The sequence below is a fragment of the Watersipora subatra genome, chromosome 7 (genome assembly GCF_963576615.1).
Source record: "Watersipora subatra chromosome 7, tzWatSuba1.1, whole genome shotgun sequence".
Lineage (NCBI taxonomy): Eukaryota > Metazoa > Bryozoa > Gymnolaemata > Cheilostomatida > Watersiporidae > Watersipora > Watersipora subatra.
The window spans coordinates 20441112-20463766 of NC_088714.1; the positions used below are offsets into that span (position 1 = coordinate 20441112).

Here is a 22655-nt window from a genome sequence, read left to right on the forward strand (position 1 = left end):
AGTTAAAATGTGGTTGAGTAAATATGTATAAGTATGTCTTTCTGGGTGAATATTAAAAACAGTAATAGTAAGTGAACAGAAACAGAAATTCTGTACAACCTCATTCTCTGAGGTGTTAGACTGAAATGCCAAGAAAGATAAAACCTATGCTAAAAACAAAAAGGAAAATGGTGATTCAGAGTATATTGCAACTGTGAGGACACAGTCAGCGGTTTGGAAAAGTAATAAACTTTATGTGGCTGTGGTAGCTGTTCCGGTGTAAAAGGCTGACTAATGTTCTTGTAACATGGGAGCATTTGGCAATTTTAAAAACAAGGTGATTAAAGCAGTGAGCACATTGGGTCATGACCTGACTGGCAGCGGTGCGACAATAGACAAGCGGCCATCAATGGCAAGATAAAATTTTACAATGAACAAAGAACCTTACACTGCTAATATTGCATTTCTCAACTATCAGTACCCTTTCTTTTTTCCAATATCACTTTGGTCGTGGGCTGTATGACAGTGGAATTTCTAGTTTGTATTATAACAGTTTGTAACAGTGTTGTTTGAAACTTGAATAAACTGGATAAAACAATTATAATTTCGCAGTACAGTCATACTTCAACTTACGAGCTTAATGCGTTCCGAGACTGAGCTCGTATGTCAATTTACTCGCATGTTGGTGCAATTTATTTATATATAGAACATTAAATATATATTGATTGGTTTCCATACTCTAAAAAAAGCAAATAAAACACTCAAAACAAGATATTGTAACAGAAAGAACATGTTGGTTATTGTCCTTACGTACTACATGCTTTCAAAAAGCAACAAATAAAAATAATGCAAGGAAATGTGATTAATTAAAATGTAAAATTAAATACATACAATAGCAGTTAACACTCGCATTTGCCAGGGAGGGAGATATAAGTTATCCTTCGTTACAACATTTGTCTTTGATAAATTTGGATTTTATCAAAGTGTTAAAAAACAAACTTAGAAGCAAACCTAAAAGCAAACTTTCATTTTCAACTAAACGTAATTAAAATTTCTTCGGCATTCATAGTTTGAAGTTTCTCGCTGGTTAGCGAGAAATTTTTCCTTTTTTTTCGCTTTCACGACTAGCCGGCCGTTTTAAGATAAACCTATCTAAGGACGTTTGCCTTTGTCGCCCTTGCAACATGTTGCGATTATGACGAACACAGGTGTCGTCACAAATGGTTGTTGCACGACCACTAGCCAGCTTGTCCGAATGTCTATTAAACAGTTTGGATAGATAGCGCCGGCCTTTTCACATAGCATCGTTTCAGTTACGCTGTCACCGGCCAATTGTTTGTCCAATGCCATCAGCGGTCGTGAAGATCGCTGCACCGTTTAGAAACTATGGTTAGTCCTTTTGCGATCTAAATGCCCTGAATATAATCCTTCTGTTTGATAATTATGAATGTATTTCTGTCATATTGCCGAGCTAGCTCAATCACGCATACACATTTCGCATATTTTTCAATATTTTTCTGTTTAATATCAATTGTTATCATTTGCTTTTTCTTTGTATTATCTTTCATTTTACTGGCAAACTTTTGGTCTACACACAGTACGTTTAATTCACATAATTCTGCACAGAAAATCGTGCACAAAAACACGGTACAACAGTATAACCTGAGCAGTTGAAAAATACAGAGTGATGCTGTTCTCATAAAACACCTCCGGCATACTTGGCAACTGACTCAAGTGCTCGTATCTCAAACATGGCTCGTATGTTAGTGCTAAAACTTGCTTAAAAGCTGGCTCGTATCTCAAGTTTCTCGTACGTTGGAGCACTCGTAAGTTGAAGTATTACTGTATTCAATTATTGTGAGTTACAAATTAGTGATTATTTGACAGATTTGACATTATTATTCAGATAACTTACCAAAGTATATTCAGCTACTTCAACACAGCTGGATGGTTCTTTTGTATGTTCATAGCTAGTATAACTAACAAATATCATTGAAATACTTGCAGCCAAAGTCATCAAATATAGTACAAGTATATACAAGACAAAAAGGATTATAATTTTGCAACAATCGTTTTTTTTCGGAAATGGGGTATTCTGCTTCTATTGCAGCACTCAGATACTCTACCAAGGCATACTTAGCAGCTCCAACACAGCATGATGTTTATCTTCTATGTTTATAGACATTAAAACTAAAAAAATTATTGAAATATCTGCAGCCAAAGTAGTGCAAATAGGTATTGAAAATTGCATATTTTCGCAAATAAATTAGCACTTGGGGTATTTTTTTAGAAAAAAAATCAAACCCCGAAAGAGTTAAATTTGGAATTTTTTATTATAATAATATTTAGGAACTACAAACCATTACGTTATTTTACATAGCGATATGATAGCATTTTGACCTGTTTTATTTTTGCTTATTTCATTAGTTGTATTGTGGTATCTTAAGGGTACTATGTTGATGTGAATAAGACATTAATTTTTGTTGATTTTATTTAATTGTTATAATTGATGCTTTTGTTTAGGTCATTGGAATGATAATCCTACTGTTACTCAGTTTATGGCTACCTTTCACAAACTTATCAGCAAATGTGGTGCAGAATCAGATGCTAGTAAGACAGGTAATGTTACTGCTCAAAACGAGATTCTCATCATACAGGCTACTCCAGAAGTTGATCAGTTTGTGGATCTCACAGTGATTTCAGATGTCAAATTTCTGTTATAGGTAACAGTATAGTCTATATAGCTGGATACATTGTGCAAAAAGCTAACTAAAGTGCTGTCACGTGACATTGGCGGTCAGTCGCTTGTTACCACTAAGTCAAGTATCCAGTACCGACATCTCTATACTCTACTCGAGCTACAAAGCAATGAAGGATTGGTGCGTCCATCAGACGGTGTCATCAGGATCCTGCTACCCTAGGACATTTATGTATTCGCATCATCTAACTTTCGTATTTTCGCGGAGTCATCCTCTCGCGAAAATTTCATGAGCGAAACTGAACTATCATAACGAACGAGCGAAAACGCGAAATTAAATAGCTTTGTTCATTGATATCCACAATAAAATCGTCATATTAGAAATGCAGGTAACCTTTGTGTGTGGTTGGGCTCATTGGGCAATTTCTGCTAAACTCATTATAGCTAATACGCCGGACTGAGCAGCGTGGCAAAGCAAATTGAGATAACAAGTTTTTTTGGAAATGTAGGCCTGTATTCCCTGGTTGCAAATTGGGGAGGCTAATGTTAGGCGACTAGTTATGAGCATCTGGGGGTTTGGAGGGGCGGTATCAGCCCCCTCAACAGGTTTCTTTCATGTAGGGCCTCAAACAGGCATCTCACGTAAAGTTTTGAAAGATTTTATCGGAAAGTATAAACATTTTTTCTATTATTTGAGATTTGTTTGTTTTAGGTGATGTGACTGACACGACGTTTTCAGATTAAAATAGGCTAAACTTAACCGCAGTTGAAACGCTCAGAAAAAAAGACATCTTTTTTCTTTTGAGCGTTTCAACAAAGATCAATTTTGCCGATTTTATTTTAAGTTCATCCGAAGGTTTTTACCATTGCCAAACGGATGTTTGGTAAAACTTGACCTTTTGCAAACCTTTATAAAAGTCGTTAACAAAAATATTTTGCCGATCATGATAATAATGACGCCCAAAAACTATTAAAAGTTAACGTTTATCTCTATGGCTTGAAATAAAGTGATACTCTACAGCGATAAAAACCGTTCCCGTAGCCGTTGGGCAAATAACTGTTCGAGTTAATGATGTTGAGGTCGAGTTATCTAAAGCAGTTTATCATTGCGTGGGAACGAACCAAACAAATCCGTTCGAGTTAACCAAGTGTTCGTGATAAAATTTTACATTTTATCCGAGGGCGAGTTATCCGAGTTTGACTATACTTAGCCGCCAAAACTTCCTCAAAAGTTGGGCCGGCTCAGCCGGCCAGCCGCCCCAGGGAATACGGGCCCGCAGGAAAAGCCAAGACAAATGAGGAAGATGATGATATTAGTTTAGTCACTGAATTTGTAACTGATGAGGATGAAAGTCTGGTAGGGAAAGTCATAAAATTGAATAATAATTATTGTGGCGATGAATTTTATTACCAACCAAAAACAATAACAACCTTGAGCCATGGCCACCGCGTGCTATAAATACTTGAGATCTAATATTGGTGCCACATTAGTCACGGCTGCAAGGACCTAGACATCATTGATAGTCCAAGAAACAAATAGCAGCAAGCGATCAAGTTGCATTGTCGATCTCGCCCACACATTTCTACCCGCGGTTCACAAATACAAACTAGTCCCAAATTGAAAAATTTTTTTTACTAGTGAACAGGACCTGAGGAATCTAATTATGTTTGTTCTACTGCATTTATTTTCACATCACTATATTTTCGCACTCATCAGATCCGCGAAATTAAGTTGCAGCAAAATTTTACTCTGTATGCTACTCACAAAACTAAATACTAGCGAAATATAAGTGTCCTAGGGTAGTTGCAGATCGATACTTTCGTATTAATGCAAAGCCAGATCCACTCCATTGTGTGGTGTATGTTATCAGTAGTGTAAGATCTAGTGATGTGCTATGCCGTGGGAAACACCTTACGGACACAGCAGATGGCATATCCAACCGCTGCGTCATTGATGAAAAACCTTATTCAGCCGTTTTATGATTTCCGACAGCATCATTATGCTAAACTCCTACATTCAAACTGCAAGGTGCATCTTTGCGGCATAAAATACTAAAGCAGTACTTTTTAAAGGCCAGTAACAATGTAATCACTGTAATATTCATCTGTAGCTGTTGTTGTGCTGTTATTTCTAATCTGATTCAGTTCTAAGAAACTCTGATGCATTTTGGCTCAATATTCAGTGGTATACAAATCTCCTTTTACAGTTTCTGTAACATGTATGTTTAAGTTTAAACCATAACTGTCACGAACAACTTTTATCGTATTTACTAGGTAAATCAGACACGCTGATTCCGATTTTGTATTCAAAATAAAGATTAGTTCACTAACCTTCCAAGTCATTTAGGCTTTTTTAAAGCTTTTCAATATCCGTTTCGAAAACAACACAATCGGCATTACAAGCTCCGCCCATGAATATGTGACGAAACCTAGCTTTTTCAGAAACGGAAGTTAGGAATGTTTAGTCCGATTTAGAATAATAGAGATGGGTGTCTTAAAACCCATTATTATCTAAATCCAGCCTGTAAAATAATTTCAGTTTTTTATGAAAGGGATATAAACTATTTAAAATTGCTCGCAGCTTGTTACATGACGTTTAAATGGGCTGGACGCCGAGAAAAATGAGCTCAAAAAGCGCGGTTTTATCACGAGCTAGCGTTGTTATCGCGCTTTTTAAATATGCAATGCTAAATAGCTCATCTACCTTTCAGAAAAGACTGATATTATTTTCAAGGCTGAATTTAGATATTAATGGATTTTAAAACACCCATCTCTATTATTCTAAATCGGTCTAAACATCCCTACGTAACTTCTGTTCCTAAAAAGCTAGGTTACGTCACGTATTTATGGGCGGAGCTTGTAATGCCGATCGTGTTGTTTTCGAGACCGATATTAAAACGCTATATAAAATCCTTCATTACTCTGAAAGTTAGTGGCCTAATCTTTATTTTGATTACAAAATCGGAATCAGCGTGTCTGATTTACCTAGTAAATACGATAAAAGTTTTTCGTGGCAGTTATGGTTAAATCATCTGATTACACTAATTCCTGCATTTCCTTGTTTGCATTATTGTGATTATCCTCTATTACAACTGTTTTTAATTTCCGTTTAGTTGTTGCAGTAGTTTATTCCATCTTTTACAGATACTGTATTATACATGTACATATCATACATTCATGAGCTATTAGCACTTAAATCTTGAAAATGGTTTCTGTTTTGGCAGCATATGTGTTGTTTTTATCGATATACTTCATGTGCTAAGTTTCTTCATTATGGTTTATGCATATGTAATATAATTTTTAATATAATGGAACAGTTGTTCTTTGTCTGAATATATCATTTGCCGGGTTTATGCATCTGTAATACAACAGTTTGTATAAGTAATATGGTCCACGAAAATCTATTTTACATCTACTTATCATTTATTATATCCCACTCCATATGTTATAAATAGGTTTTCTTCTATCAGGGCATGCTAAACGTTGTGTAGGAGGAGTTTTCATCAACACCCAGCTGGAAAATAACTATTCAACATGTACGTTTCTGTCATTTTTCACTGTTTGTTTACAAATGCAACTAGTATACGATTAGCTCTCCAATATGGCGCATGCATTACGTATCACTATCAATGTAAAAGTCACGTGATTGCCATTCCAGGGGTTTTAAGTTCAATGAGCCTGCCACTTGCTATTAGCCTGGCACATTGCCAGTGAATAATTTGAGTAAGCTTACTAATAAGAGCTACCGCCTCTCATGACGTTACGCCATCACATTGCGTTGTGATGGAGAGCGGTAGGTATTTGTTCCCATATAGCGACATATATTGCCTAACTAATCTATCAAGCTGATGTGGCTTAATTGGAAAGGCGTCGGACTGGCCCACAGGTAGTTCCGAGATCACATCTTCTGCGATATAGATTCTTTAATCCAAGATTTTAATAGCTATAGATGGACAATCACAAAGACACACAAACAACTTTGAGATATATATATATTTCTCAAGGTATGTTTTCTGTTTTCGGTATGTCCAGCTATAGCTATTAAAATTCTGGAATTAAAATTTCGCATTATGCTGGACTTGAACTCACGAAGATCGGGGTCACAGATTGACAATTAACGCTTTAACAATGAGACCACTGAAGTTCATACAATTGCTCACTCTTTATACATAACATATACATCGTTTTCCTGTTTCACACCAAATGACGTAATAATTACAACTCTATAAACTCTTTTAGCTCTATAAAACGCGCTTTATTGTCCTCGCGGTAGTAAGGCTAATTTGTTTTCGGCAAAACGATATCAACAATAGACTCTCTCGATGTTACAATTAGACGATTAAATTCTATTCTATTAACTCTATGAAACACGGCGCCTTTTTTGCCTTTTTGTGAACCTCTATTTCCGGCCTTTCGTAAGGTTCAATTATTAAATTGCTTTAACGACGGTTAATACTTTTCACTCAGACAATTTTATTATCTCGAGTAGGAAGGCCTCTAGATTCTCTCACCATCGATCAGACAAAGACACTACAATATCTCATTTTTACATATCGTTGTACCAGTATCGTCGTATTCAGAGTTTTGATGAATAGCTGCTGGTGGAACAGTAACTTTTTTATACACACACACTTCTATGCAAGAATTGTTATTATTAATTCAACATAATCAGAACTTTTATTTTGTTTTCTCAGTTCGTATTAATTGTAACACTACCGAATTTTCTCTTATTGGAATCGTAGCTAAACAGACTCAATTTAGCTATTACTTGCTAATTATTTCATTTTTACATCTGAACCCTTTTATAGTGGTTTTTTTTTAATTTATTTCCCCTGCACGAAACATTTTCCTCATGATATAAAGTTTAAAAGTTGTTTGACAAAGTTTGAAAACCTTTACAGTTTATTTTTTAGTTAAAGTGGCAAATGTTGTTATATGTTAAATACAAATCAATTTTCTGTCCAAAGACTTTTTTATTTATTTTCATATTTTTTACTATCATCTAATAAAATAATTTATTACCCAGGTAATGCCAGGTTGTACAGCTAGTTGTACAACCTGGCGTTCCCCGGGTAACAATTTGAATTATGCAAATGAGCAAACTATTCCATGGTATCACAAGTAAGACGTGTGGTGTAGTAGATAGCATGCCTGTCTGCAGAAATGTTGTTTCCGAGTTCAATGCCAGTGCAAAGCAGTTTTTTGTTCCTAAACTTTATTGATCTACAGTAGACGCTTCTACGATGTAAATAATCTGTTCCAGGAATGTTTACGATGTAGGGACTTTACAATACTAACAGTAAAATATATTTAAATTGCCTAATCCGTTCCAAGATCTTTCCAAACTCACTCCTTGGGCCATACAAAAAGAAAAAACCATAGATATATAAACCATAGATATATAAGATATATAGATAAAGGTTTATATATCTATGGGAAAAACCTACACATAACTCTTTAGCTTGCGGGCTGTACTGTAACTGCAGTATAATTGGGGTCACATCGACCACTTTTCTTCTTTTTCTGATCGAATTCACTGGTTTTATGGACCAAGACTGATAATTTTACAATAAGTTGATGGGGAGCGCAGATCTTCGACGTTCACTTACAATGATTTGCTTACTTTTATTAACAGAAAAGCCTATTCTGCAAAATAAAACTAAAGAAGTATTTTATATGTCTACAATAAAGCAAAATGTTTATTATAAAAAGAGCGGTACTACGTGTTCGTCATCTATATGTACATAGGAGTCAAGGTTGGGATAGAAGAAAACTTTCGACGATTCTCCAACCCGTGACATTCAAATTAGTAGATTGATGCTGTAACACTTGCATCAATTGATCACCTTTAAGTATTTATTAACAATTGTGCAGCGACCCTATCCTCGGTTTGTCGACACATCTGACGATCTATCACGACAAACTAGAATGTCACAGCAGTTATATAACAGATATAACGCTAGACACTCGTCATTTTTCCTCTCTCTAGCGTGGCAATATAAGTTACATTTAAATCGAATTTGAGAACTCACCCGACTTGAGGCTGTATGGAATTTTTTACGTAGTACTAAGCAAAAGCTTCACATAAAATATTTACATTATTCAGAGTTTATGTTATAGAAGGTATACGTTATAGGAGCGTCTACTGTAACTGGGAATACGGATGAGAGATGTTCAAACAACAAACACTTATATTTATATATATAGATTGGTCTAAATTTCACCTAGTCATAGATAAAATTTAAAATTTTTTTTATTAGTTTGTTTATAAATTGGTAAGCTTTGATTAAAACTTATCACCACCACTACCGCAGAAGCTACACAGGAATGAGTATACATTTACTTTCAAAGGTAAAAGAATAGTAACTTTAAGAACAATAGAAACCTCGTTTTGGCATTTCCATCTTTATTATTTTGGTTTTAACTAAAAATTTAGTATTTAAATTGTTATATATAAGGAAACTGTTTCAATGTTGTGTGTACGTGCACTAGATAAAAGAAAATTAAAAAAACGCATAAGCCAGTGTTAGGAAAAAAGATTGTGCCATGATCTCTCGCACAATCATGATCTTCAAGTATGGTAGCTGAAGCCTTTTAGTAGTAATGATTAGTATTTTCACAGGTACTGCATAAGTGTGTGCACAATTATTTCATTGTATGGCAAGAAGAGTGTAGCATTATGGTTAGCTCACATAACTAGCCAGAACTGGTGGTTCCGAGTTCAATTCCCGTGCAACGCAGATTTTTCATTCCTATATTTTAATCGCTAGCTGGACACACGAACAAACAAACACTGAGATTTATATATATATAAAATATAATTTATATAAAAAATATATTTAGTAATAGAATCCACTACTAGCACACGAGCACACGTACATACCTCAGTGACAGCTTTGTGAGTGACACCAGAGAATTCCCCTATCTGCTGGCTCAGTCTCACATTCTCTGAGAGTTCTTCTATCCGCTTGTTCAACACTATTAAAGCACCAGAGAAGTTCTTATGAGATATTGGCATAATCTAAACTCTAGAGGCTCGGTCTGGTACCTATGACCTATTGACCTCAGACAAAATGCTAACATTTCATATCAAATACAGAAAAGAGAAAACTCATATTAACCAGCTTTCTCCGTCGAGTCACTCCTTCAGATACCTGACCTATTACTTGCTGTTTCCGGTTTCCAGGTTTGCTGTTTCCAGGCCACAGCTATTTTTGCGGTAACGGCGCATCTTTGATCGGTACAACGCGCATACAATGCATGCGCAATGCACATACAAGGCACTTCAACGCACAACCATTGCGGATACAACGTGCATAGACCATCATCACAACGCACATACAACGGTCAATATAAAATAAATAGAATTCTTTGTGCAATGTTTCAGACCTGTTTTATTAAGACTATAAATATAAATAGAATATTGAATAATAATATAATATTATTACTACTATTATTACTAGACATTAATATTATTAATAATTATTATTAATATTAATGTGTTAACAGTGTCACATTGTGGTGCACATGTTGTTACTTACTTGTGTCGGCATTGTATCCACAATGTTTGTGCGTTGCAAGTACCCTGTATGTGCGTTGCGCATGCGTTGCGCATGCGTTGTATGCCCGTACCGACCTAAGATGCACCGTTACCAATTTTGCTACTGGTCAAGTCCTGAATCTTTGAAATAAAATTTGTTTAACTAATATTTCGCAAGCCCAATGCTATGTTGGTGCGCAGAAGACATCTTTTGAAACACGACTTAGTATAAGGAAGCCTACTAACAAAGCAAGCATTGTAGTGACGAATACTGAATATTTGTTGAATAATTTTATCGTCGCAAAAGACGTGAGCCTTTACAATTACAGCAATGTGATCTTTACTGCAATCTTTACCATGAAAGAGCCAGGTCTGATCAAAGCCATACTTGGAGCATTAGGAAAAAAGATTGCAACACACGCGTATCGAACCTGGATATTCAGATTACCAGTCAAGCACACCACCATCACACCACTCAACCACATTACCACCTTACATTAATATAAGAATAATTGTGCACATAGTTATTACACATGACGATCTCTCACGACACATGAGACTGCCAGTGTACTAGTTTATTTTATAATCACATCAGTCTAAACCAGTTAAAAACAAAGCTTGTTCAGAGCAGCTTGCAGGAGCATTAGCAAGAGTTAAGATGCAAACACACTAGTAACTTAAGCTAGTAACTTAACTATAATAAGTAATTTTACTATAGCCAACGTTAGGCAAAAAAATTGCATCATGATCTCTCACGCCTCATTCCAATTATTATCCACAACATTTTTAAAAAGTAACTCAATAGCTTTTTTAATATTTTTAGTTTTTTAGTTACTGTCTGCAATTATATAACCAGTTGTCCGCTGCAGTTGTACAAAACCAGTTCATTCAAAGCCACAATTGTTGTTGAGCAGAATATATTACAGCACTATATCGAAATAACTGTTACTCTTATTTATTACATTGCTATTCATAAAAACTATGAAAATATCGAAATACCTCAATTGTTCTAAAATTTAATGCTCAAGCCAATAATGTCGAGATAATAATACACTGTTTAACCAACTTGATGAGAATCTTATTTAAAAAGCAATCATGACTTGTACAAGCGTAGCAGAGGCATTCTTACTGGATGGAAAGATGTCATTATACTATCAGAACAAACTGCGAATTTAATATAAAATTCTGCTGCAACCCGATGAGTCTAAAATAAATTTGAAACTGGTTAGCTGCTGAAGTTTTTTACCTTAAAACGGCAAAACAAATTAAACATAATTCCCAGTTTGCTAATTATATTCAAAGAACTATGAGCTAAAAATATTATCCAGAAGTTCATATAAGCTAGAGGTGCTTGACAGGATATACCAAATAAGGGAGCATGACAACAAAGTCAAAACAGGAGGGTTAAACATTTGGAATGGGTCGATTTGGTGCCATCGTTTTGGCTCCAATTTTCTTTTACCAACTATTGGGCTCCAAGTTATTCGGCACACCACGGTTTAATACAGTTAATTATTATACAGTACTTATTATGTCTACCTGAATGTTAAGAATTCTTCAGTTTGAACTTTAGGTTAACTGATTTTAATGTATTTTAAATACTACAAAGCAGTTCGCAAAAGGAGACTTTGAAAAATTTGCGAGGCTCGCAGTGATGAAATTTGCTGATGAGATTTTAAATCTGATGTATTATATAGTTCACATTATTGACAAAATGATGGCTTGAATACTTTTTTCGTTTAATAAAACTCATACATTGTAAGAATGATATAGAATTATATTTATAATAAACGTACTACTATCTACTTTTAGGTCTACACCAAAACGACCCTTTAATTTGAGGTCAAATGACGGCCGCATAACGCACTACCCTGAAAGCATGAGCGCCTTAAAAATATTGTCAAAACAGTGATTGCCAAGACATTGCCTCTTGTTTTAACCCTGATGAAATTCTGCCATTAGCTGAAAATCAAAAAACTATTACAGACCAAAATTGTTCAACCAACTTAAAGGTTGACGACTTGCAACAAAATTCACATTATAGTTATTCGGTATCAAAAGATTCACCATGTCTTACTCTGTTGTGTTGTAGGTGCCAAATACGTGGAAATGTGATTACAAGACCTTAAAAGCTCAAAAACGAAAAGCTGGCGTAGATTGGAATCTGTTTATTTATCTGACTTATTCATTATAGTTTGGTTATCGTCTTGTCACGTGATGTTCTCACGTGCATTGAAAGGCCAATAAAAAGCTTACTATAAAACATATCGTAGCACTAGTTTATGACAAACACTTCGGGTTTTACCGAAGTCCCCGTATTAAATATAGATGCTCGCTACTTTACAGTTTTGTTTCGGCATTATTCAATGGTCAAGTCGTAATTTGATCACGTGACCCAAAACTTCGCAAATAATTTTTGCAGCACTTTTCGATTATCACAGGTAACCAACAGGCTCATCATGATTATCAGACAATGATATGTACTCCTTCGAGCTAAGGTTAAAAAGTTTAATGATTTTTTACGGTAAGTTATAAGATATCAGTGCTAAAAGTGACAGCATTACAATGACGATAAAACAGACGGGTAAGAACAATAGACATGGTTTCATTGAATGCGTGAAGTATATTTGTGAAAATATTTCGACGAATGAGGTTGCATGAAAAATTAAACAGAAACCATCCTATAACAACTACATCCCATTTGAGCCGTTTTGGAAAGAGAATCCAAACTACGGCGGCCTCGTGTGGCTGCGATTAACTATTCATTTTTTAGCTTTTAAGAGCTTGTAATCACATTCCCATATATTTTGCACCTACAACACAACAGAGTAAGACATGGTGAATCTTATGATACCAAATAACTGTAATGTGAATTTTGTTGCAAGTCAACCTTTAAGAATGGATGAATTGGCTCAGATGATTGCTCACGATTCCAAAGGAGAAAGGTCAAGCATGATGCACTTTACGCAGACTGTCGTAGATGCACAGCAAAATATAAGGAACGTTTGACAGCTGCAATGTTTCCTAACATATGCGGTACCTCAGCGATGAAAACGGTCTACGATGCCAATAATTGACAATTAATCGCTGAGATAACAATGCCATCATATGGTAATTCAGTGTGAAGCAGCCTTTAGGCAAGCTAAGAGCTTGTATCATATAAATGTATATGACAAAATAATAGTATTAATAATAATAACATAATAATAAAATACTAAAGACGCCTAATAGTTTCAGTAATGAACTCTTGGTGTTTTTCTTTAACAAAAAAACTTGTCAATAGATCTATGTTACATATTTTATTTTATTTACACGATCAGCACCTTTAGCCTTAGATAAGGCGCCATATGCAAATCGCAGTTACTATTCATAAATGACAAGAGCTTTAGAGGAGTTATGTTTCCAAGATACAGATCATACCTTTAAAGTTAGAAAGCATTACAAAGACAAGACAAATCTTAACAATGCCAACGTGTGTAGAAACTGACCGTAAGCTCTGTCTTGCAGCTTCTGAAACATGTAGCGGAATTTGTCCTTGCTCTTATAAGAAGCACAGTCTAAGCATACTGGACTGTCTCTAGTACTGCCCCAGTCTTCAACAAGCTTGATATTTCCGTGTGAAAAGACAACTTCTGATTTGTTGCTTCGCTTTGTATACTTCTTAGATGAAGGAGTCAACGACTCCTTGCTACAACGAGTTGGTGAAATTATGGATATACTAAAGGAGACTCATCATAGAACTGACACCAATAGAATATAAGTCTTGCTTGCACATCATAAATTTGCAGTAGCCATCGTTATTTGGTGAAAAAGTAATTTTAATGAATTATTATTAGTACGTGAATGTCTTTATGTTATTAATAATGAATACCGTTAACTAGAATGAATTTCTTCACACCGAAGTGAAGAGCACTAAGTATAGCTTTAAAATACTCAAGCATGCCTGTTCTGCTACAATAAAGTTTGCCTAAAGAATCGGCCAGTAATGATGAACTTTCACAATATTTTAGTAGATTGTATCGGAAAGTATCGGTATTTTTCTAACATTTGCGATTGATTTTGATGTTTGAGGTGATCTGATTGTCAGGATGTTTCAAAATTAAAAATCGCCAAAACTTGATCACTGTTAAAACAATTGGAAGACATAATGATTGCAGGTTCAGTGTGATTTTATTAATTACCCTACATGATGAATTTATTCGCGGAGTTACATTTCGCGAAAATTGTCTTTTCATGCATATTCGCGGATTAATTTATTCGCGGCTGAAAACTGCCACTCTCTAGGAAAAGTTAACTCTATTGCGACTAGTAAGAGTTATTCCTACGCATGCGCACACCGCGTGTTCCGGTTTATATTTAGCTTACAACTGCGAGGCGATCATGCTATTCTACGGTAAACAATTTTTGCTGTGTCCAGAGGTTTTCACGAATATTCATCGCTTTGGAGGCCTTTGATAAGCCAACAACTTGTGGTAAGTACGGTAATGAGTTTTTTACATTTACTAAATTAGTTGAATTTTACTTTGGTTCTTCGGTAAAACGCAATACTAATTTTTTCCATCCCTACTGCTTCATTATTTGTTTTAGTGTGAGAGAGAGATTTTTCATCATACACCGAAGAACAATGATTGCAAGGGTGGTCTATGTCATTCTTAGAAGATCACCAATCATTCAGGGAGGTCTGGAAATTGAGGTGTAAGTGACCGCAGCTACTTATGAGAAGAATATATCTGTTTTTAAAAAAGGAACCAAAACCTCTTTACGAGCACAAATCTTTGGCCAACCGGCAGAACTTTGCAATAGTAAGCCACGAGGAGAGTTCTGATGCTAACTTCCTTACCAGCCATGTAGTAGCGAGAGAATCGCCTTCAACACCTACCCAAGACAGTGACAGCGACAGAGCTGCTATTACCAAAATTACTAGTCAGAAAGTACCATTACACGCTAGTGTTCACATATCAAAAGTACCAGTTTAATTTCATTGCTAGACAATCGCCATATTGACTAAACTGTTTATATTTACTCCATTCATCGTTTGTAAAATTTTATTTGTATTTGAAATATTTTATTTGTACACTCAAGTTTGTAATAAATTATAATATATCTATACATGAAATAAAATATATAATTTAATCATGTTTGCTGCAGCGATATCAAGGAGTTGTTGTCGATGAAGGGGTCTAGGTTGACTGGTTGCCTCTCTGCCAATATTCCTGCCTTGATGAATATTACTACTTATCTCTAGTTTTCGTAATCGGAGTAGGTTGTTTCATTCTCATTCTGCAGTAAACACAAAAAAGAAAAAATATTAACGAGTGTTGAGGAAGTACAAAACAATAGCTGAAGTAGTTGATGAAAGCGATCAGTTTTTAAACAAAAGACTTAACTAATGCAGTTGATTATGGAAAACCGTATCTGCACTGCAAATCAAATACATACCATAATGTCCAGATCAGAATCATGATCGTCCTGGACTTCGGTATTAGAGATTGATGGAGTTGATTCTAATGTAAAAAGACTAGGAGAGCTTTTTTGCTATGCTGAAGCCATGCCGAATAACTTGTGAAAAACCTTGAATAATTTTGTAAAGTTTGACGCAATGGCAATAAAGCTCGAAGCCTGGCGATGATTTTAAAGAAGTTTTGAAACTCGGCTACGTTTAGTACTTCTGCCTCACGGTAATTTTCGCGATGACGCCATTCTGCATATCTTGTGACAACCTCGAATAATTTTGTAAATAAATGTGATGCATTGCCAATGGTGTTAGCTCAAAGCTCAGGCAATGATTTTAAAAATGTTTTGGAACTCAATTACGTTTAGTATTTACATTAAAAACTAGGCTAGCGACTAGTTTTCAATTTGATGCAGTAGTTATTCTCTCTTGTGATTAAAAATAGAACTAATTATTCACTGAATTTAATAATTCGCGGGATTGACTGTTCGCGAAATTGCGAATTTTTATGACCAACGAATATTTTCATCCTGTAGGGTATATCTCGCAAAAAGAAACTTACACAAAATTTTAATACATTTTATCAGAAAGAATCAATATTGTTTTATCATTTGAGATTGTTTTTAAGGCCTGAGGTGCTCTGACTGACAGGATGTTTCAAAATTGAAATTAATAAAACTCGATTGTAATTAAAATGCTCAGTAGAAAAATACGCGTGAAATGACATCACTAGTTGCTATCGTTGCTAAAGCTGATACAAGCTATTGCAATCGGGTTGCAGTGTTACACTTCTCTATTCTATCGGTCTCTTTCCAATTATAGACATCGTAATCACACTTCTGCTTAATCTGAGTGTTTTAACAGCAATTGAGTTTTGTTGATTTTAATCTTGAAACATCCTGGCAATCAGCTCACTTCAAACATCAAAAACAACTGTAAATGATAGAAGAATCGCAATACTTTCTGATAAGTCGTCTACAATTTTGTGCAAGTTCATCTTCACAAACCTAGTATTAAGTAGATGTCATATCAATCAGTATCAATCAGATAGCCCACAGCACTAGTATAGATTTTCAACGTAGATTGCTAAACTGCTTTCACGATAAAAATTTGTAAACACCGTCATTGAGGGCAGTTGTCCTTAATGCACCACGTGAAAGCGCATTCTTGTGTTTCCAATCTCAGGAATTAGACGGAGTTTTGAAATCAAATATTTTTGGTGACCCGAGGCAAGGACGCAGAGCAAATGAGAGTGAAATTTGGATAAAACTGGGCAAAAGACGCGGAAACCTAACATTTACTCACAATTAACGCACAAAACTCACTTACAATGACAAACATACAATGACAAGTTGGGATTTACCAATATGAGCGATTCTGTTTACTAATATTGAACTCCACAATCAGGGTTCAATACAATCAGGGTTCAAATCATGAACCCAGATTTGAACTCGGCCAACAGTAATTTCTAATGGTTACTACAGGTGCAGTCAGTAAGGGATGAGATTCACATTTATACTATATGTAAAATATGGAGTGTAGAAGAACGTTATTCTAAAGTTAGTACGACAAGTTTCCCTGCGCATAGTACCTATATTATATTTTATTAGACCTATATTATATTTTATTGGATTGTTTAGTATGAAATAATGGATAGAAAGCCAATGCAGTAACTATCTGAGTTAAGACCTGGTTGATATACGGCCACTCATACTTACAACCACATTCAGTAGATTCAGTCTCACTCATTTGTTGAGTACACGGAAATGTACAGCCACGAACATGAATATTGAGTGCATAAGAAAAATTTATGTGCAACATAAAAGTGGATTTATTTTTTTATTTCTATATTTTATAGTTTCATGTTTCTATTTACTTGCATTTTGGGTTTGTAATATACAAAAAATTTGAGCTGGATTTACACTCTGCATCATGTCTTTGGGTATACATCTCACATACGCGAGTTATGACTGTGTCAACCTATGACTAGTTGGTCAGAACTGATCCAGGTCAAAACTCGAATAGTGAGTATCGGTAAAAATTAACTATAGTGAAGGCTAAAATAGATATCTAGATGGAATGTATATCAATTTTCCTTTAACCCTTTGAACCCTGGCCGGCCTTGTCAAATGTGTGTTAGTAACCCTGGGCAGTTTTTCCAACGATCCAAAGTTGTTAACTTTTATTAAATATATCTAAATGTGCACATAATACAATGATATTTGGTAAAACACTAGTAAAAGAATCTGGCAAAACACAGCAAATGTCACCAAACAGAGAAAAGTGTTTCACAGTTATTCGGGCCAATAAAAATTCGTACCATTTTAAAAACTTGTAAAAATATTTACAGCAGCATCCATCGTGCACACATTCATAATCATTTCATGACCCAAAATTATAGCTTGTATCATATTTAATTCTTTATTTGCATCACGATCATCCATGACCTACCTACCAACAAGTCGTATTGATCTTTTCACTTTATCATTCTAATAAAAATTGTTATTATAACAAAGGAAGTAGATAAAGATATTTGAAAATGGTTAAAAAGGAAATCAAAATTTCCGGTCTAATGCCCTGTGCAAGAATTAATTTGGTTAGTTTAAGCTGTTACTAAAGGATCTGTAAACAGAGTCATGTTAATGTGGTTATTTCGGCGGTTAGGGTTTCTTGACACACCCTACACAATGCTGGAATACCAGCGGTTAAGATTCAAAGGGTTAAAAGTTGACTTGCAACAAAATTCACATTACAGTTATTTGGTATCAAAAGATTCACCATGTCTTACTCTGCTGTGTTGTAGGTGCAAAATATGTGGAAATGTGATTAAAAGCTCTTAAAAACTCAAAAACAAATAGTTAATCGCCGCCATCACAAAACCGCTGTAGATTGGAATTCATTTCCAAAACGGCTAAAATGGGACGTAGTTGTACAAGATGGCTTCTGTTTACACTTTCACGCAACTTCATTCGTCGAAATATTTTCACAAATATACTTCACGCATTCAATAAAACCATGTCTATTGTTCTTACACGTCTGTTTCATCATCATTGTAATGCTGTTACTTTGAGCACTGATATCTCAAAACCTACCGTAAAAATTCGTTTAATTTTTTAACCTTAGCTCGAAGGAGTGCATATCATCCTTTGATAAACATGACGAGTCTGTTGGTCATCTGTGACAGTCGAAAAATGCTGCAGAAATTATTCGCGCTGTTTGGCAGGAAGTATGGGTCACATGATCAGATTACGACTAGACGATTAAACCAAGCCGAAACAAAACTGTAAACTAGCGAGCGTCTATATTTGGTAAGGGCTCTTCGGTAAAACTCGACGTGTTTGTCATAAACTAGTGCTACAAGAAGTTTGATATTGAGCCTTTTATTGGCCTTTCAATTTACGTGAGAACATAATGTGTCAAAACAATAACCAAATATAATGACTACGTCAGAGAAATAAACTGATTTGAATCTACAGCGGTTTAGTGATGGCAGAGATTAACTGTTTGTTTTTGAGCTTTTAAGAGCTTGTAATCACTTTTCCACATATTTTGCACCTACAACACATCAGAGTAAGACATGGTGAATATTTTGATACCAAATAACTGTAATGTGAATTTTGTTGCAAGTCAACCTTTAAGCATAAACGGTTAAGAATAAAGCCACTGATGACAGACCTTTTGCGGTTTGGAGTCACTCCAGCGATTAATGGTGATTTGACAGGCAACATTGATGGAGTGCCATTTGGGTTAGGCCTGCGTTTGTATGATGGGCTGTCTGGTGTGCTCTGCTGTCGTTTGCTAGACTGTATGGGGGTTACAGGAGAGCCCCCGTAAGCAGCCATTATGTTAAGATCTTGCTCAGATTTACTGTGACATATTAATAAGGAGAACATGCAATGATAAGTGTACATCAGGGTAGTTCGCTACGGTTAACTAGTCCTCCAGAATAGATCTAGCAATCGTCACATGTACACAAATAAAACGTGTGAATCTTATCAGCATGTACAGTGCACCATCAGGTTACGATGACCCTGTTATACGATTTTTTTCGTCCTGCAATGTAGAACACGCTGATTTTTGCACTCTCCAAATGAAATATTTTTCGCCATACGAAATCAACAAAAATCTTCCTCTAAATTCAAATTTGGTAGTCGGTGTGCTGATTACATAGGAATAACAAGTATGCCGATATGCTATTCGCCGAAATCCCTTTAGCAACGAACGAAAGACATACGATGCTCAAGCTAGCTCAGTTCGGCGTTATTCATCATCAGTTATTGTGAAAATGAAACCGGAAAACAGGTGATAAAATTTTAGCAATGAAAAAGTTGAAGTTCAGTAAAATACCGTACTTTTCGGACTATTAGCCGCTACTTTTTTCTGACGATTTGAGCCATGTGGCTTATATAAGGGTGCGGCTATTCTGTGACTTCTTTCATCGCAAAGGCGCATTAACCAGAATCTCCGGTTAGTGTGCCTCTAGCGGTGAAAGAAAATACGAAACAACGCCTTACGGTATTGTTCCGTTAGCCACTAGGTTAAAAAGCGTCGGTTAATACGAAACAGTGCCGCTAGACACTGTTCCTTTTTAAACAGCAAAGTTGCTGCCGCGTTACAAAGCACCGTCATAAGTTCTGCGGCCTCTACAAAGGTGCGGCTTATGTATTGTTTTATTATTGCTTTTTGGAAAATAAAGCCGATACGGCTTATATAGGTGTGCGGTTTATAGTCCGAAAAGTACGGTGGTTGAAAAATACATACTAAAACTTAGCTTTAAGTATGTGTTTAGTAAGCTAACTTCAACATTTATGTTGTATGTCTGCCTCAAAAGTAAGAAATCCCTACAGTACATACTGCACATATTACATTGTAATGTTACATTTTATTGCAGATCATAACCACTAAATACACCAAAGTTACTGTAGGTAAACATAGTTACTGAGGTTAATATATTATTTTGTTATTAATTTTTAATATGTACAGTATATATATAAAATTTTGATATTTTTTAGCAGGGGTTGTTAGTATAAGATATTTACTATTGGTTTCTACACCCCTCTATACAAATTTTCCGCCTTACGATGCCAACACTGGAACGAATTAAAATCGTATGGCGAGGGTCCACTGTGCAATCATGGCGGCTCCATGTGCAGAAGTATGGAGCCCCCCTCTAGTTTTCAGACGCTTCAACTATGACTCAGTAAGCCCAATATAATTAACTTAAATGTATAACAAAGTTGCACATCATTTTAATCTTGAGAATGTACACTTTTCTGTGATGTTATTTTATTGCTTGCGGATTAAAATTTATTCCTCCTACTTACATAAAACTCTGACACGAAGAGATCTGCTCTATACGAATGAAACATTAGATAAGGTTAATTAGTGTTTTTTTTTTTATAAGCCATTGTGGTAAACTTTTTGACATTTCTACTTCCCTACCAGTATACATTCAGACATTTTAAACTTTCATTTCTCACAACAGCATCCAGTTAAAATGTCTTTGCATTTAAACCATAACTGCCACGAACAGCTTTAATTGTTTGTTCATAGGTAAATCAGACGCGCTGATTCCGATTTTGTACTAAAATTAAAGAATGGTCCACTAACTTTCAGAGTCATTCTTGTTTTTGAAGGCTTTTTTACAGCAATTCAATATCCGTATCGCAACTCATTCGCACCCAGGCGCGAGTTAACTCGCCTACTTATAACTTTGCTAGGCACCCAACGCTAGTTAACTTGCGTCTGAAGTTTACCCACTCCTTGCATCGTTATATTTAAATTATAAAATACTATTTTTGATTAGTTAGAAAGAAAAATTTCGGTCCAATCAAACAAACTTTTAATTTTGCCAATTTGAATCGTTATGCTCGAATAAAAATTCACTCTTCAGACTGCCTGCCGTAGTCAGACTAACGTTATCTTTCAGTTTAGATAGCATCATATTGATTCTTAGAGCTGTCTATAAAGTCTGAAAAGTCAAGATCAGAGTTATTGAACATACAGTGAAACTCGGATAACTCGCCCTCGGATATCTCGAACACATGGTTAACTCGAACGGATTTGTTTGGTCCATTCCCACGTAATGATAAATTGCTGTAGATAACTCGACCTTAACTTTGTTAACTCGAACAGTTTTTTGCCCAAAGACTACCGAGACGGTTGGTATCGCTTTAGAATATCACTTTATTCCAAGCCATAGAGATAAACAACGTTTAGTAGTTCTTAGGCGTCATTATTACCACTATCGGCAAAATATTTTCGTTAACGACTTTTCATAAGGTTTGCAAAAAATCAAATTTTACCAAACATCCGCTTGGGGATAGCCCTCCGAAAGCATGGAGAACCCAGGTAACCTTCAGATAAACTTTTAAAAAAATCGGCAAAACTGGTTTTTGTTAAAACGCTCAAAAGAAAAATATGTCTTTTTTTCTGAGAGTTTCAACTGCGATCAGGTTTTGCCTATTTTAATCTGAAAATGCCCTGGCAGTCACATCACGTAAAACAAACAAACAAATCTCAAGTAATAAAAGGAAAATATTTATACTTTCTGATAAAAATTGTTAAAACTTTACATGAGAGGTCTCTTAACTTGCAACAAGCAATCAATGCTTTTGATTTATATATAATTTGTATATGTACTGATAAATACAAAAATACATGCACTTGTGACAGTGTTCTCATAACTTGAACGCTCTGGTAACTCGAACACTTTCTCTCGGTCCCGCGAAGGTCGAGTTAGCAGAATTTCACTGTATTTTTATTATTTGAAACATTTTAATGACCTTTTAATTGAGTTATATTGGCATATAGAGTTGCTATGCTTTTGTTTGAAGGATACTTGTGAGGAAAAGTTCGGAGTTAAGAGTTTCATGATTTTCATGTTCATGACTAACTTCATATGTATAAATAATATTTATAACTGTATTGTATGTAATAAATAAGTAATTTCAGTCAAACTTTGTGTATTTTGCAATTTTTATGGT

At 35.3% G+C, this 22655-nt stretch overlaps 1 protein-coding gene across 1 annotated transcript in view; it reads right to left on the reverse strand.

Moving 5' to 3' along the window:
- Window positions 1-22655, reverse strand: part of LOC137399915 (DNA polymerase alpha subunit B-like) — an 87586-nt gene that overhangs the window by 61736 nt on the left and 3195 nt on the right. The window contains exons 4-6 of the mRNA XM_068086177.1: window positions 19345-19536; window positions 13706-13905; window positions 9561-9655 (exon numbers count right to left, since the gene is read on the reverse strand). Coding sequence (XP_067942278.1) covers window positions 9561-9655; window positions 13706-13905; window positions 19345-19536 — 487 coding nt within the window. The remainder of the gene's footprint in view (window positions 1-9560; window positions 9656-13705; window positions 13906-19344; window positions 19537-22655) is intronic.